Source organism: Monopterus albus, unplaced genomic scaffold (genome assembly GCF_001952655.1).
Source record: "Monopterus albus unplaced genomic scaffold, M_albus_1.0 scaffold26.1, whole genome shotgun sequence".
Lineage (NCBI taxonomy): Eukaryota > Metazoa > Chordata > Actinopteri > Synbranchiformes > Synbranchidae > Monopterus > Monopterus albus.
In genome coordinates this window covers 941,330-958,361 of record NW_018127906.1, presented here as the reverse complement: position 1 = coordinate 958,361, position 17,032 = coordinate 941,330, and the positions used below count along the sequence as shown (strand labels likewise).

Below are 17,032 nucleotides of genomic sequence, written 5' to 3'. Positions count from 1 at the left end.
TTTTATGAGTGGCTCTGTTAAAGGAACTGAACCTGTTTAAAGAGCTGCTATTCCCATCATTACAGAGCACTGTGAGTTTGGGATGGTGTTGGATGATATGCTTCAAAACAGATTGGTATGCAGCATTAACAGTGATGCTATTCAGTACTGCTTCTGGGTGAAGCCCCACCGCTGACTTTTAAGGAATGGAGTTGGCTACTCACATCCGTCGCCAAAAAATGTCGGACTCCGTAGTTTTCTCTGGACCCTGACCAGCGGTGACATGTTTAGCCACTCAACTGCTGGTTGTCTAGGTGGTGCCCAGAAAACGACGTGGGCTTCATAGACAACTGGAAAACATTTTGGGGAAAACCTGGTCTGATTATCAGAGACGGCATCCACCCCGCTTTGGATGGTGCGGCTCTGCACGAGTTTATTTTACATCCTAAATTATGACAACCCAGAGCTGAGACCAGGACTCAGGCTCGCAGTCTAACACACCTCTCTGCGTCTCTTTGCAGCTGCTACCCACTCAACACTCCCAGTGCCCCATAGAGACTGTGTCTGCCCCCCGACCACCTAAATTATACAAGTCAAAAATCACCTCCAGAGGAGTTATTCTAATATGCAGGTCTGCTTCCATCCTGGATTGCACCTGCACAGGTCCATAGTCCGTCTGAAATGAGCCATGAGCCATACTGGTATGAAAAATACATCTTATAGCCTTGGCAGTGGCCACAGAGAGAAAGAAATAAAAAGAAGGCCTGAAAATAGAAGGGGGTGGGGGTGAGGTTAGTACAACAAGGAGAAAACATCTTGTGCTAAATCTGAGTTAATGCAGCTTTAAGGGTAAAATGGGTCAGCAATAAAACAGTTTTTTCTGAAAAAATTCAATACATCTTTAAACATATATCTCATTTATTTCTCGTAGACTGCCCCATGACATTGGAGATAGGACAAACACTTAACACCATTAAACCGTTTAACCTTATTATGAAAATGCACTTGGAGCGCTTTCCGTGTCAGTCTCATGACAGTCTCAGTTTCAGGTATTTTCATGCACACAATAGCAACTTTTAACGGATAAAATTCATTTCTACTCATCGACAAGTGTGGCAACAATTTGATTTGTGCTTTATATGTGTGAAAAATTGAACAGAGTTCTTCCTGTGGTGACGTGTTGACGCAGCGGCGATGATGCGTATGTAAATGATGAAGCCTTCCTCCTGTGATTCGCGGGAAAAGTGAAAAATGGCGGCGGAAGAAATTTGAAGTTTAGCGCCGCTAAACGGTGACAGACACTCAGAGACACAGAGAGGTGACACCGAGCACAGGGACACAGCTTGTCTGTCTGTCTGTCTGTCTGTCTGTGATTCACCATATGTGCGGACAGGTGGGAGTCAGCGGATCAGGAGAGGTAAGATACTCTAGTTTTCCGTTAACCCGCTTCTGCTCCGTTAAATCCGTTATTTTAGTCTAGTTTAACCCGGGTCAGGCTCAGCCGTTCATACGCTGTTATCGGTATGAAAGCGGTTTGTAAGCCCGGTAGATAACAGCATACTGTCGGTGTGGAAACAGCAGACTGAAGTGTTGGAGAGTGAAGAAGACGGTGTTAACTTTACCATTCAATTACTGGCCAGTTGCCGTTACGCCGCAGCTAACTTGACTGGGTGTGTTCAAGGTTCAAGGATTTTGTCAATTCACCATATGTGCAGGACATACAGAAAATCGAAATACCGTTTCTCGCTCACCTAGTATTGGGTGCCATTACATTTAGGAACTAAAATGGAGTAAAGTAGAGTAAAAATAGAATAGAATAAGAACTGGATTGACGTAATTAGGATAAATCTAAACGATACCGCCAATAAGCTGTGACTCAAAACCATGTACAGTTAGTGACAGTAGTGAAAACAATAATATGAGATTGTCAGATGGTTCAGCATCACCAGGGCGTTCTTGATGAGGTGCAAACTGCATATGAGGTATACATGTGCTCACTGAACTAACTTTAATGAGTTAGTTAAGTATCAGTGTTTATCCCGGGTAAGTTAGCTGCTTATTACCCGCACTATTCCGTTAATTTAGTGGTTAAGAACCCGGTAAGCTCGTGGTTAGTCAGTTAAGGGTTAGTGTGTGATGGGAGGAGGCACTGCGCATGCTCCGACATGTCAAAATCCCCCTAACAGTTAAGGAATGAATCACAGCCACAACCTGCCTGCCTGTCTGTCTGTCTCACTGACTGACTGACTGACTGCCTGCCTGCCTGTCTGTCTGTCTGTCTCACTGACTGGTCTCACTGACTGACTGCCTGCCTGTCTGTTTGGCTCACTGACTGATTTCCTGCCTGACTGTCTGTCTGGCTCACTGATTGCCTAAAGCTGTGTCCACATTCCAGTGGGTGTTTCCCTCCCAGTGACTTAGACCTGATGTTCCCACAGAAGTGTGAACAGACCAAACCAGATATTCTCAGATCAGATCTGGGCTACCTGCATATATCACAATTGGCTTTAATTGCCAAGTATGTTGAACATACATGGAATTTGTCTCTGGCACAGAGGCTCTAAGTGTGTTTTAGACAACAGATGATGGAATAGTGCAATCAAAGGTAGGGGAAGCATGAGAGGAGGAGGAGAGGCAGTATTGATAAACATTATATACATATAGGCACACTTCGAGCTATCAGACTGTTGTATGTAGCTGTACTGTTTACAATTGTTGCACCTCAGTGGTTGCCAAGTCCTGTTGCTTCAGCCAATCTGTTCCTCAGAGTGATGGCACAGGTGAAGAACAGTTAACTATGACTGAAGCAACAGGACCTGATTCCTCTCCGACCTCTGTCAGAACGGTCAGATCAGAATCCATGTGGTCGTCTCCTCCTCTGCACATACGGCCTGTCATCATCATTTGGCGTTGTGCCCTCACAGATCGGTAACAATAAACATGGAGGAGAGTGACGACGGCGACGGGGTCAGTGGAGAGACCAGGATGTTTCACATGTGGTGGACACTTATGGAGAAGTTTCTGATCAGGCCAAACTGGGAGGAACATATCGTAACCCAGTGGTTTGGGAGGAAACGGGGCCATTTTAGTTGTTATTGTGCACATGGCTCACATTTCAATTACACCAGTGCATGTGTGGCAGTTTAAGAGCTCAGTGGTGTTCACACCGGAGCCGGGTACTAGTGCCCGACCGATATAGGATTTTTAAGACCAATATCGATTTCGATATTTGGGGGTTTAAAATTCTGATATATCAGTTCATTATTTAAATTTTTTTTCCATAAACACACAACACAAGATCTTGTCACACGCCTACTTGTTTATGAAAAATGGCAAATGTTTCCCCCCTAATATTGATATTTGTTGACAGTATCATTACACGGAAGTGGGACTGATGCAGACTCAAACTGATCAGTACACTTTATTAGACTTGTTGATCACCTGACAGACATACTTGTACTAATCAGTGATATCAGCTCATTGATCGATCTGGCTATTGATAAGCACAGAAACTGAGTATTCAGTGAAATTGCACTACTTACCTGTCTGCCTCTTAGGATGTTTGAGGACCTGATTGAAGGCTTCTCTGGTCTGGAGCCCCAGGTGTCTCCGGGGGGCGGGGCATGTCGGAGGGGCCGGGGTCTGGAGGAAGTAGAGGGGGTGGAGTCCAGTCTAAGTGTGGGACAGTTTGTCCTCTGTCATTGGTCAGATGGACTGTACTACCTGGGCAAGATACAGAGGGTAACGCACACAAATACAAATACATACACACAAAAACAAACATTCTGTTTTTTGATTGGTTGGCATAAATTTGATGCTGTGACTGGTGGATAGGTAAGCCCCCCCAAGCTGAGCTGCTTCGTCACCTTTGAAGACAACTCCAAGTTCTGGGTCCTCTGGAAGGACATCCAACATGGTGAGAGACAGACAGACAGACAGAGACATATAGAGTCACAAATGGTGAATCACAAGTCCCTTATTTTTTCATTCTTGGACCTTGATCTTTGCTTGACCCAGAAATTGTCCCAGTCCACCATGATGAAGGATACCCCAAAGCTCTTACAGAGTTCTGTAGTAGTAAGTCCAAAACCCTGGAACTGCGCTAGCATTTTTGCAGTTCTGATTCACTCTCTTTGGGTTTTCTTGAATGGGTTTTTGAAATAAGGCTTGTGGTTAACACAAGGCCAATGCATGTTCACATTTTGATCAGTGAAACAAAATGTCAGTAAATACCCCACTTGTCACTAAAAAAAAAACAAAAAAAACTTTTTTAATACTTTTAAAAAAGTGGCTTTACAGTCTCGTTGTGTTTAAACTCAAGCACCTACAAACTATTCTGACTGACTGAGTCAGCCTGATCGCTTACCTCGATCAGGTGGAAAGGATTTTGTAGAGGAGGTGAGCGCTAGAAATCAAATTACAAATTGGAAGCCATGGCGGTGGTGCTGAAGTCATGGGAACATGGTTTAGTTGGTTTATAGCCTAACAATACACGTCACCACAGGAAGTTGATTTGATTTATTCTTTCAAGCATGTAAAGACAGTTGATATGTCAACACACATAATTTTACACATATCCAACAAATGCTAATCCAATAACAATTTCCTTATACCTAGTACATGCTTGAATGGAGTAGGAAGAAGTCAGACTTATCCAGTCCTACCCCATGACATCATCTTACATCATTGGTTTGCAAGCAGTATCTCTACAAAATAACCTTCTTCTACACCACACAAGTAATATACTAAAAAATTATAACAGAGTGTTAACATTCTTACATAATTACATTCTTAAATAATTATCTTCTACACCACACAAGTAATATACTTCCATAGTTTTACCCCACTTATGGAACTTATGGAAGTTCTGCACAGCTCTATACTTCTGGTGACTGTATTTGGGCTTCAAATGTCATAAGACTGGTGTTCACCTGTAAAGATTCTTGTTGAACAAAATGTGCAAGTGCCATAAACCGTTGTCACAAAGCATATTTTCTCTAATAATCCACAAGTCTGTGGAAAAATCCCATTTTCTTTTTGTTGAGGGAACCAGGCGATGCTAACTTTCAGGTAGATGGCTGAGATGGACCTAAAGTGACAATAAATGTCTCACCATCATGTGGTTTTTGTTTGTCTGTCTTTGCTTTTCTTGTCAATCGCAATCTTTTGTCCAATCACACTGCAGCTGGTGTGCCCGGCGTGGAGCCTCGCTGCTCTGTGTGCCAGGAGGCGGGGCCAAACTCTGACAGCCAATTAAACCAAAGCAACCAGATCCTCATCTGTGGCAAGTGTGGCATCGGTGAGTGAGACAGGTGGGGTGAGGAGCAGTGAAACAGACACGTGGGTGGATGGACTAAAGAGAAACGTGAGATGAACCTGATGCTTTGTTTTCAAACAGTTGAGTAGTGCATGTTGGACAGGTGTGACCAGAGTTGATAATCCTAAGTAGCCTTAATACAATCAAGTTGGACTAGTGTGAACAGTCGGGGTCTGAAAACCCTGGATAGTGGCAAACCTGCTGGCTAAAGTAGCAGTGAGCGGCCCTGAATGTTGTGTTTGCTGACCTCTGGTGATACGAGTTACAGCACCTGGGAAGGGTATGGTTAGCATTTCATCAATTCTGCTGCTGTTATTGATCATCTGTCCCTGCTCTCCATATTTGTTTTTTTTTTAAACAACGCTGTCTATAATGGAGGTCCGCCTTTTAGAGTAACTTTTTAACAAGCTATTAAGGGTAGCTATGCTAACATTAGAATACAGCAGTTGACCATCGTATCAGACAAAAAGACAGTGTAGTCTGAACCAGGCATTACGAGCAGCTGTCATCTGAACTTACGGACATCTTTTACAATGGGACCCAATGAGAGATTTAAACTTCACACACTGTGGTTTGGCTACCTGACTCAAAAACTGTACATCCCATCAGTTTTATTTGTAAAACACAAATTAACAACAGCAATAATCTCAGGGCACTTGACATACAAAGGTCTAGACCTTACAGTATTATGGAGAAAAGCCCAACAAATCACCATTGAGCAAGCACTTGGTGACACAATAACAAGTGTGCTTCCTGAATCCTGACAATTTTCTCTACGTCCCCGAAGGGACGTCTTTTAACTTGTTGTTTTATGGTATTTGTATCTTGATGGAAGTTTTTATTGCTGCCAGTTTGTAAATTTGTGTTTTATTTGTGCTTAGGTTTTATTGTTTTAGTATTGTTTTTTGGTTGATACACATTTTTCTATTGTGCAGCACTTTGTGCTCCCCAGAGTTGTAAAGTGCTATATAAATAAAGTTTTATTATTATTATTCTCTAGGTTCTTCACATATACTGTAACTGGTTTATGAAGGCTGAAGGTTGACAGAGGAAAACAGACAAAAAAGTTAAGGTAGAGAGCCTCTGAACCTTCTACGGACAAACCAATGGAGAGGCTGAAAGATAAGATGAACCTTTATTAGTCCCACGATGGGGAAATTCACAAAGCTACTGAGGCAAAACCATAGAAACAAGGCGCTCAGTGATAAAAAATATGACCAAAATCACCTTAAAATGTCAAAAAGTATAAAACATCAGGAAGATGACCTAAAGTCTCAGGTCAAAATGTTTCTAGCCCAGAGTAACAAATCACATTTTATTTGTATAGCACAGTTACAGTGTTACAGGGAAAAACCCAACAAAGCTGCCCGAGCAGCACTTGGCAACAGCGTGGAGCAAAAACCCCCTTTAATGGAAGAAACCTCTGGCAGACCCCGGCTCTTGGTGGGCGGCCTTCTGCCTCAACCGGTTGAGTGGACAGAGGAGAGAAGAACAGCAACAAGACACAACAAACAGACATTGTGATGAGCAGTCGCCATCTGCTCATCAGGACCGTAGAGCTCTTGAGCCAGACCTACCTGCAGAAAGGTGCAGGGAGAGAGAGGACACACAGACAAACCTATCCTAGAATGCATGTCAATAATTTCATTCATTTTTAATTTTCAGCTTTAGACCCAGCAGCACTGCTGGTGAACATTACTTTCACTAGGTGATTATGATGTCTGTGTGTCTGGCTGTCAGGTTTCCACCAGCAGTGTCACATCCCAACAGTAGAGGACAGCAGCAGTCTCAGTCCCTGGTTCTGCAGGCGATGTGTCTTCGCTCTGGCTGTCAGGGTAAAAACACAAATACACACTAATCACACCAAGCTACCTCTACTGCGTCCTCCCAGCAGGAAGTGACCCCGCTGACCTTTCTGCTGACATCCTGTTGAGCATTACAGACAGTCTATAGAGAGATGAACCAGAGTCTGATCTTGAATGATGAGAGGAACCTGCTGCTGCAGACTGGACAATTCAGCTGGATGTTTCAGAGTTTCCTAACATAGTTACAGTCATTCTTTCAAACCAGGGATGTCATTGATTAATTGATAACCAATTAATTGCCGTTAAGAATTTATTCAATTAAAAATATTTTAACCGACAGCACAGAGGCCTGTCTGAAAACGTGCTGTAGTTTGTTGTAGTACCGGGTTACTCCACTTGGTGGTACCTTTTACCATTTAGTGGAGTTTGTGCTTGCTGACCGCCTGTATGGGCTGCACAAACTGAAACAAAATCACCTCCTTGCAATCTAAGAAAGAAGTAAGTGGCAGCGCGGCTTTCCATGCTCACTGTTGCAGTTGTGTTGACAAACACTGCAGCATGACATTTTTGCTAAGTTGTGGGCTGGCAGCTGTCTGGAGTAGCTGCTATCTCCTCGGTTATTGCAGGCCGGGAGCATAGTGTCAGACAGCTGAGAGCGCCATTGAAGCTGCACCAGTAACGTTCAGGACATGTATTACTGTAAGGGTGTTTTTCACACTTGGTCCCTTTTTAAATGAACCAAACTCGTCTTCTTTAAAGTGGACTGGAAAGGGGACCAACAAAAAGGGGACCCAGCTCTTATTGTGTTCACACTGCAAGTACATTTGAAAGAGGGCTCGGATCTCTTTCTGATCCACTTCAGCTCTGATGGGGCCTCAGTCTTCTTTGTGTTTATATTATAGTGACCCTGGAGCTTTAATGTCAAGGGATTCTCTACTTGATCTATTTTTATTGCCTGTGGTAAAGTACTTTTGGCATAGTTTTTTCCACTTTGATGCGGCGCTGCAGTGGGGTCTTAATGAAGCCCCTCACTCAGCTGAAAACTGAAGGAACCCCTTAGTGTGTCTGTGCATTATAGATGGTTGGAGTTTGCAGTCAGTTCTTCCTTGCAACAAACTACACATCCATATAGGCATCATTAAGATTTTTAACAGTACCACTACTCTGGCACTTTATTCCTACTTTTTCTTTGACTGTACTTTTACCTCCTGCCCCCACATCATTATATCTGCCCCTGCTCTGAGCGGCAAGTGATGCTTTGACCATTACAGACTGAATTTATGATCGGACCTACAACAATCAGCTGACTAATGGTTATTTTATTCATTCACCCATATTTGTATAATTTAGTTAACCCCGTGTGTGGGCTAAAGGCTACTTAAATAAATAACGTACCTGGGCAAGGAGATAATCTGTGAGCTAGTCAGTGGAAAACTGCATTTCTCTGTGATGGGCTTTCGCTAGATAATTGAACAAATTGCTGGTGTTTCTGTCCTTACATGCAAAAGACTAGAAGCGAACCTGCAGCTCTTTGTGTTCACAATGCACAGATTAAGTGAACGGCATCACGCGCTTGAAATGATCCAAACTGGGACCAACTCCCATGTAAGTCTCATTTGGGTTTTTTTCAGAGGGCTCCGAGTTCATTTGGAGTGTTCACATTTATGCAAAAAATGCTGACGAATTGCTCTGAGTTTGTTTTGAGGGCTGAAAGGGGCCAAGTGTGAAAACACCCCAAGTAAACATACTTCTAACAAAATCAAGACTAAAGTGATGAACTGTGTAACCTGCTCTGACAATTAATCGATTATTAATTGCTAATGTGGCCAACTGTCTATTAAGAAAATTGCATTCTGATTTCAAACATAGCCGGAGGCAGCTAGCTTAGTTTAGCACATTCATTTAGCTCCCTTTTCTCTGAGTAGCATGGCACAGGGGGTGGCCTTTTTGTCCTCCAAATCTACAAATTCAGCTGAAGGGTTAGGGTTAGGTTTTTCAGTCTGGACGACATGCCAAACCTGTCTGGCTGAACCTTCTGCCTTCTATCTTCCACAGAAAGGGGGTGCTCTGAAGAAAGGTCCTATAGCCAAAGCTCTGTCAGCTATGAAGCAGGTGTTACCGTACGAATTGGACTGTCTGGACTGGGACTCTCAGCACCGGACCAATCAGCAGCAGTGTTACTGTTACTGTGGGGGCCCCGGAGAGTAAGACCGGCCAATCAATTACACTTGCACACTGTGACTCATCCAGGTGTCCCACAGGTGTTCAATGCCATTTATGTATATAGGTGGTACCTGAAGATGCTGCAGTGTTTCAAGTGTCAGCAGTGGTTCCATGAAGCCTGCACCCAATGTCTGCAGGACTCCATGATGTTTGGCGACAGGTACTGCAGCACCTTCTCTGCTCCTGTGTATTACTCTCTATGTCCTGAGACGGTTTCCTCTTACTTCATCTGCAGGTTCTACTTCTTCCTGTGTTCGGTCTGTAATAAGGGATCAGAGTACATCCGTCGTATGTCTCTCAGGTGGGTCGATCTGGTTCACCTGGTTCTCTACAACCTGTCGGTCAGCAGCAAGAAAAAATACTTTGAGTTGGACGAGATCCTGGCCTTCGTCTCTGCCAACTGGGAACATTTACAGCTCGGAAAGGTACCAGACTAGACCTGGACGACATCTGTATTTAAGTAACCTTCAGCTGGATGAGACCCGTTCCTGTTTTTAACCTGTTTGTCTGTCATGTAGCTGTCCAACACTCCTCCAGCAGAAAGAGGGCAGCAGCTGCTGGATGCTCTGAACAAATACAAGAGCAAGTAAGAGTCACAGTACTGATATATGTTGTGTTAACATTCTTCATCAGTAATTTGTGTGTAGACATCATCACCGCTGTGTTTGTGTTCAGGTTTCTGTGTGGGAAGGAGATAAAGAAGAGGAAGTGCATCTTTCGTCTGAGGACCAGAGTCCCTCCCAACCCACCCTCCAAGTTCTTAACCGAGCGTGCTCAGAACGACGGGGGGCGAGGCCGTAAGAAGGGTGTAACCAGAAACAGGTAGTGCTCCCCACTTACCTGGAGACGGTTTGATTGATCAAATAACTCACCTGAACGTAGTGATTAAAGTGAAATGTATTTATGTTCAGTGCTGCGTCTGAAAGAAAGAAAAGGAAGTCCAAGTGGCTCCTAGAAGACGCCATACCTAACGTAAGTCTATTTCCTGTTTCTGAACGAAGCCTCGTGCCACATTAGAGAATTCACTGGCTACAGGTTATTATTCTGTTATTCTTAATGATTAGTTCTTTTTCCTGTATTTCACTTAATGCTAGGGGCTTGAGAGATAAAACTAAGAGAAAATCAATATTTTTACTTTAAAGGCCTAAAGCAGGGGTTCTCAAACTTAATAATCAGAGGTCCATAACAATTAGTGATAAAGTAAATGGCTTTTATTAAACTTGCTTGTAACTCACAAGGAATGTTCACTCACCGGCCACTTAATTAGGTACACCTGTAGAATTGTATGCAGTTCACTGCAGCCTTAACATCTGTGTATATGAAGTTCAAAATAATTGTTTTTAGTGAAATTGTCATAAATGTATAAATTCTGTTTATTATTTGGATTGTAGTTAAAGGTGGTGTTGTACTGGACTACATTATATTTAGAGGTGTTCCTATTGTTCTGATCCTCTTGTGTATGCAGCCGGGGAGAAGGTGGAAGTGTCGCATTGACATGCATACAGGTGTACCTAATAAAGTGGCCTGTGAGAGTACATTTAAGTTTAAGGCAGACTGAGACAAAACACATTCAAGCCTAGAGAGAAAATGCCAGTCTGACTGAGGCTTCAGCAGCAGCAGCTCTCTCTTGCTGTGCCACAGGTCTCACAAACAACCTGTTTGTTGATTCATGGGAAGATTTTACCTGTCCAGGTTTTGCCGTCCTCATCTCTGTTCTCAGTCTCTGTACGAATCAAACACAAGGGCCTTGCACTGGACTGGCGCAAAATGAACGCAGATTTCTCTGGCCACTTGTCTTTGAAAACTTGTTTCTTTTGGTCAACTTTTCATTTTTTTTGCACCCACACAGAACTTGTACTGGTGTTGGTGATAATATAGTTAGACTCACTGGAATTGTTAATAGTCTTCTTCTTCTCTGGAGCCAAATAATGGGCACGCATTATTTCATCTCATATACTGAGCTTCCATGTGAATACTCTCACATCTTTGGCACAAGTACTTGTGTATTATTGACTGATTGGGAAGCCATTGATTATTAGCCAATTAGCGAATGATACATTCATATTTATGCAGCAACTGTCTGAAGTCCCAGAACTACTGTAGTTAATTCATACATTTTCAAAATTCTTTGGTTTACAGTTAAACTTGAATAAATGTGAGCTTCTGTCTATTCATCCATGTAATTTAACAGAGGCATACAACATTCAAGCACGTGGTTCTACACATTTCCAGAGACTGAATGTGAAAATAAGAATGTATGAATGTCAGTCTAGACTCAGCTTGTGGTTGATGAGAGACAGCAGCTTATTGGGCAGGATATTTCTTGCTAGCCATTACAAAACAGTGCTATTAATAAAATTAACTTTGACTATATGAGGAAAAATAAAGTCCACTACCTTAAAAGAGCAGAGTTGACTAAAGAATGTAAGGGTTGAGGTCTGCAAGCCATTGATTTTGACTTTGTTAATGGAAATGAATGGGTAAAATCCTTTTTGATCAACAATAACCTCTGGTACCACATTCCCAGAAAAGTCTTTAAAAAATTAGGAGGCATAGAATTTTTACTTAGATGTGACTTTTAATATCCCAAACCTCCCGGTCAAACTGTCGCTCTTTCATCAGCAAGTTTTATTATTTTGGAAGCTCTTGTACAATCGCAACTTCACACCTCACAATACACCGATTTGGAATAATGGATATATTAAGATGAATACAAATCATTGTTTAACAGAGACTGTCTGGAGAAGTATATTTGGTCCATAGCTCATCTTATTGATAGTGATGGTTGCTTTCTGTCATATGAAAACCTTTTGCGTAATTGTATAATAATTTGCATAATTGGCTTAATTGGTGATCATAACACATTCAGGTCTGTAACCAAAGCCAGCCCAACTCCGTTATGTGTTTGATTAAAGGGAATTTAAGTAACCCTACTTCAATCACCCCTTCCCTTCCTCAGATTTTAGTCGGAGGTTGTGTTTTTAATCAACTCAAATGCATAAACAAAAGGAAAAGTAATATAATAATAATCACCTTTATTTGGCCAAGTATGTTACACACAAGGAATTTGTTTCCGGTACTGAACCGAGGCAGCCATCTGCGGCGCCACCTCAACCGATGGCTCTAACGATCGGGGGCAACGGGGGGGTTCAGTGTCTTGCCCAAGGACACTTCGACATGTGGACTGCCGGCACTGAGATTCAAACCTCAGACCGTCTAGTTGGGAGATGACTGCTCTACCCACTGCACCACAGTTGCCCCATGATTAACATTAATATGAATAACAGCATCTCGTACCCTACTTCTCATTATAGAAACTCTTTCACAAATCTGTTCAAAGGAAACGGCTTGTTAGAAACCAAATATTTAAAATTCCCCGTCCATCCCAAAGCCAAAGGCCTTCATTTCGAAACCTTAAATGAAATACATCCATCTGGTGCCTTGTTAATGCAGTGATTTAGGATTTAATCTAATAACTGTGCATTTTGTGATGAAGCTGAAACTGCAGAGCATCAATTTATGTATGTGAATTGGCATGATGCATATGAATGGCTTCTACCACAGATTCATCACATCAGAGACTTTACTCAGAAGAACATAATATTCGGTCTCCTCAAGGACAACTCTAAAGTTGACTTTCTAATCAATAACATCATCAATGTATGTGAAAATAGTACCTTGTTTCTGTATGTCACAATGAGTTTCTTGCTTTTTTAAAAAACCCTCAAAGTTATGAAAACCAAAAATGCTGTTAAACTTTAACAATTGAATTATATAATTTAAAATAAAAGCCCTAGATCTTTATACTGTAATATTGTACTTTATTTAAGAATATTTATCTATTTACTGTATTTACTTACTTTTTGTGTATGCACTTAATCCCTGTTACAACATGGAATGTTGCTAAAGCTGAGCTGATTATATATAACTTTGTTCAATAAACATGGAAAAAATTGATTTTGCTGTGTCACTTCTCTGAACGTAGAATGAGCTTTCCTGCAGCTGGACGTCCAACCATCACATGGCCAGCATCTTTGACTTCACACTGGATGAGCTGCAGAGCCTCAAGAGGTGAGACACAGATCAACACACCAATATCCTCCAGTAATCACTATTCCAGTGTCTGATGTTCCTCCTCCTCCTCAGTACCTCCACTAGGACCATCAGTATCGATCAGGACTCCACTGATGCCTCCACTTCGGGTTCTGCTACAACCAGCACCTCCTACCATTTCAGGTGACCCCCACTGACTGATTAACTAACCTGTCTTTCATCTTTCCTCTCTTTCTCAGCTCTGACATTATTACCAACATCATAATCTGATGTTCTTAGTAAATCTATTCAAATACAAGTCCTGTGACTGTATTGAATCTGCAGCAGGGCGAGATGGGACCTTTCAGAAAGTGGGCTTCCATCCAAATGTAGTGCAAATCTTAACCAAATATCTGACTGAAGTACTGTCTCCACCCTCTGTGTGTGAGTCTGAGCTGACTGGGTGATGGCAATAAACGGCAGGCAGAGCTCATTTTCCAGTCAGTGCCATTAAACCACTGCAGAAGACGATGAGGTGATGAAAGAGCTCCAGTCAAAGCTTAGACAATACAATCATTTGTAAGCCACAATGGAAATCTGACATTTCAGTTCATTTCATGAGTTCATGTGAGGAAGGTCACAGCCTCGTCTTTCCACACACGAGGTTTGATCCACATGATTCATGTGGTTGTTCAGTGAGTCTGTTTCACTTTGACACACTTTATTTTCCACCTCATCCAAAACAAACTGTTTTTTGTGATACGTCAGGGGTTGCCACTCAGGTTTTTATGCACAAGTTGAAAATGTGGATGGGAACACACCTGCCTAGGTGACATGTAAGAAGCAAACTGACCACCAGTGATGTTCCCTGTTGACCTTTGACTTCTGTGTCCTCAGGAGGAGGGTGGGGAGCAGAAAGAGGAAGTTGCCTAGTAACAGCTACAGCCAGTGGACCAATCGCAGTGAGGCAGGGGAGGAGCTTGGTGGGGAGGAGCTTTCTGGGATCCTGGAAAACCAAGAGGCTATGACCCCCCTGTCATCAGACCCTTCCCACTTCCTATCAGACCCTGCCCAGATCCCCTCTGACTCCTCCCACCTCCACTCCTCCATCTCCTCGTATTTTGGCGTGGTGGGCAGGCTGACCAATGGGGAGCCATACCAGGTGTTGGCTCGCCGTGTCACTCCTCAGGGCACGGTCCAGTACCTGCTGGAGTGGGAGGGAACAACACCTTATTAGGACATTAACAGAGGGATGAGGTGTAGATGTCATATGATGCTTTGATTCCGCCTCCTTCACACTGGCTGCTGATTGGTCACTCAGTTCTGGGACCTCATGGGTAATGACATTGACATATCCATGACAACAGGCCACCTGATGGACTAACTGATCTGATGATAATGCTTTTAAAAATGTCAGCAACCACAACCTTCTGTGCTTTTCAGCCATTGTTAAAAACACAAGGAATACATCCCATTTCTCCACGAGAATAAGAAAACACTGACTTTTAACATCCGAAGTGTTGCAATAGTGTTTTCACAGTGAAGGGTTAGACCCCAGTCTCTGTCTCCTGATCAGACATATCCTTACAAAACCCTGTTCTATACATGTCTCTGCAAACCTGTCAGACTTGTCCCTGTAAAACCCTGTTGCACATATAGTATGTTCCTACACAATGTCAGATGTGTCCTCACAAACCTCTGTCAGGTGGTTTTGAGGAGAGTGAAGGTATCGGGTATCAAAGCTGATCATGATCCTGTAAAAACAGTATTTAGCGAAATCAAGGAAAATTTTTAAATATAGCCAAAGGCCGTGCATGCTCTCACACACTCTGAGTGTTACATGGATATTTAGTGTTCAGGTCTGAATATTATCAGACTGACAGGAGCGTCTCTCTTCTGTCAGACCATTCTTCTTCTCTTCCTCTGAGCTGTTGAACAGTCAGAGGCTCCTGTAGTTTTCTGTAGTGACCCCAGCTGTCAAACAGCACACTGCCTTACTTGTCCTCATGTTATACTTGAGACAGAATGGGAGTTCACTGGATTTTTCCAGTTATCCAGACTTTTAGTGGTTGCAAGGCTCATTTCTGAGGGCAATGTAAATCGGAGGAGAAAATCGGGTGGGTCGCTGTAAACCTGAAAGATGGTGAGTGATAATTTGCGACACCAGACCAAAAGCCACTTTGTATCTGTATTCCTGATTGTCTAACATCGACTCCCAATGCATTAGTAAATTTGCTTGTGATCGGTCCATTCCCTGAATCTGTATTAGCTGTGAAATTTCATCGCATCCAACCCGCAGTTTCATGTAAGACATTTACAACATTCATCTGGTGACTTGAAGCCTTATTTTGTGTACATGTAACAAATTCAGACATTATAGTTGAATGGTTACACTAATCCTATTGAATTTCAGGGTAAGAGTAGCAGAGATTACGCTGCCTACTTGAGATAGAGAAAATCTGTAACCAACCGGACTGGGGCAGGCCGGTTTTGGGATATTGTGATATCAGCCTTTATTAAAGTCTCACATTAAGTTCAGATAACAGACTCAGTCTCTGACTGTGCAGTCATGTTGGGAAGAGATCACTTCCTGTCAATATTTCATCTCCATATGCCATAATAAATTAGACTTGAAGGATCAGCTTCCCAGAATACAGTGTTTCTTGTGTTAGCCCTCAGAGTAACAATCGGTTTCCTGTTCTAACATTCGGTATCTATGCAAACATCAGTCTCCGCACCAAATGCAGCTCCCTGACTGATGATCATTCACAGCCATTAATCGGGAGCCTTGAGCTTTTCAGATTCTTGAGCCCTGCACAAGAATTCCTATATGCCTAGACGGTCTGTTTATGCATAAATGGCAAATAAAAATCTTGAATCTTGATTAGCTTGAAGCTAACAGAGCCCGTTGGTTTGAATGAAGAATGCTAATTGTGCTAACAGTCTCTGAGACGTTAAACAGTCACTCAGTCACTTTAAACCTGCAGCTCCTTGCTGCCATGGTAACCATGCTCCCATCCCATTGGCTTGTTGATGGTTGTTTTTGTCATGTGACTGTATGTTTGCATTTTTTCTATTCTATTCTGATCACCTGTCAGCTTTCTCTAAAATAAAAGAACTGGTGTTTGACCTTTGACCTTCCTGCTTCTGTTTTTGTGGTTGTGTTGTCTTTGTATCTGTCTTAGTGATGACATTTCTGCACTGTGAGGACACATCCGGACCTTGAAAGGACTATTTGAGGGTTCAGACTTGATTTTAGGGTTCAGGTCAGAATCGGATTTAGTTTAGGGACAGGGGGATGTATTATGTCAGTGACTGTCCTCACAGAGATGGAAGTACAAAGAGGTGTGCACAGCAATGAGAGTGCATCAGGTGTTAATACAATTAAGGTGTTAAACAACAAGTGAAGAACTTCTACAAACATTAAAGGTCACAGTTCAGGCGCGTCTCATATTCCTGAGGGTCCCTGCAGACAGACAGACAGGTAATGACAATGACGGCAGCTGAAGAGACAAACTGCAGCTTTTACATTTACCTGGCTGTAAGTGTGCCTGTCCATCTGTACTTTTCTTCTGTCTCTGCATGGCTTTGTCCACCTGTTGCTCTTTTTTTAAGTTCTGCATACCTGTCTGTTTGCCTGTATACTTGGCTATCAGCTGTCTGTCTTTTACCAGTT

At 42.6% G+C, this 17,032-nt stretch overlaps 1 protein-coding gene across 2 annotated transcripts; it reads left to right on the top strand.

Moving 5' to 3' along the window:
• Nucleotides 1-1,372: 1,372 nt before the first annotated feature.
• phf19 (PHD finger protein 19) lies at nt 1,373-16,468 on the top strand. 2 transcript variants are annotated; one of them, XM_020595304.1, is made up of 15 exons: nt 1,373-1,396; nt 3,537-3,720; nt 3,814-3,895; nt 3,997-4,056; nt 5,165-5,278; nt 7,037-7,131; nt 9,157-9,305; nt 9,389-9,484; nt 9,560-9,749; nt 9,843-9,910; nt 10,000-10,146; nt 10,236-10,296; nt 13,310-13,395; nt 13,471-13,560; nt 14,254-16,468. In XM_020595304.1, the coding sequence occupies exons 2-15, from the start codon at nt 3,538-3,540 to the stop codon at nt 14,591-14,593; spliced, it is 1,761 nt and encodes a 586-aa protein (XP_020450960.1). In that variant the 5' UTR covers nt 1,373-1,396; nt 3,537; the 3' UTR covers nt 14,594-16,468. The 2 variants fall into 2 exon arrangements, with proteins under 2 accessions (XP_020450960.1, XP_020450961.1); XM_020595305.1 differs by lacking the exon at nt 3,997-4,056.
• The last annotated feature ends 564 nt before the right edge of the window (nt 16,469-17,032 follow it).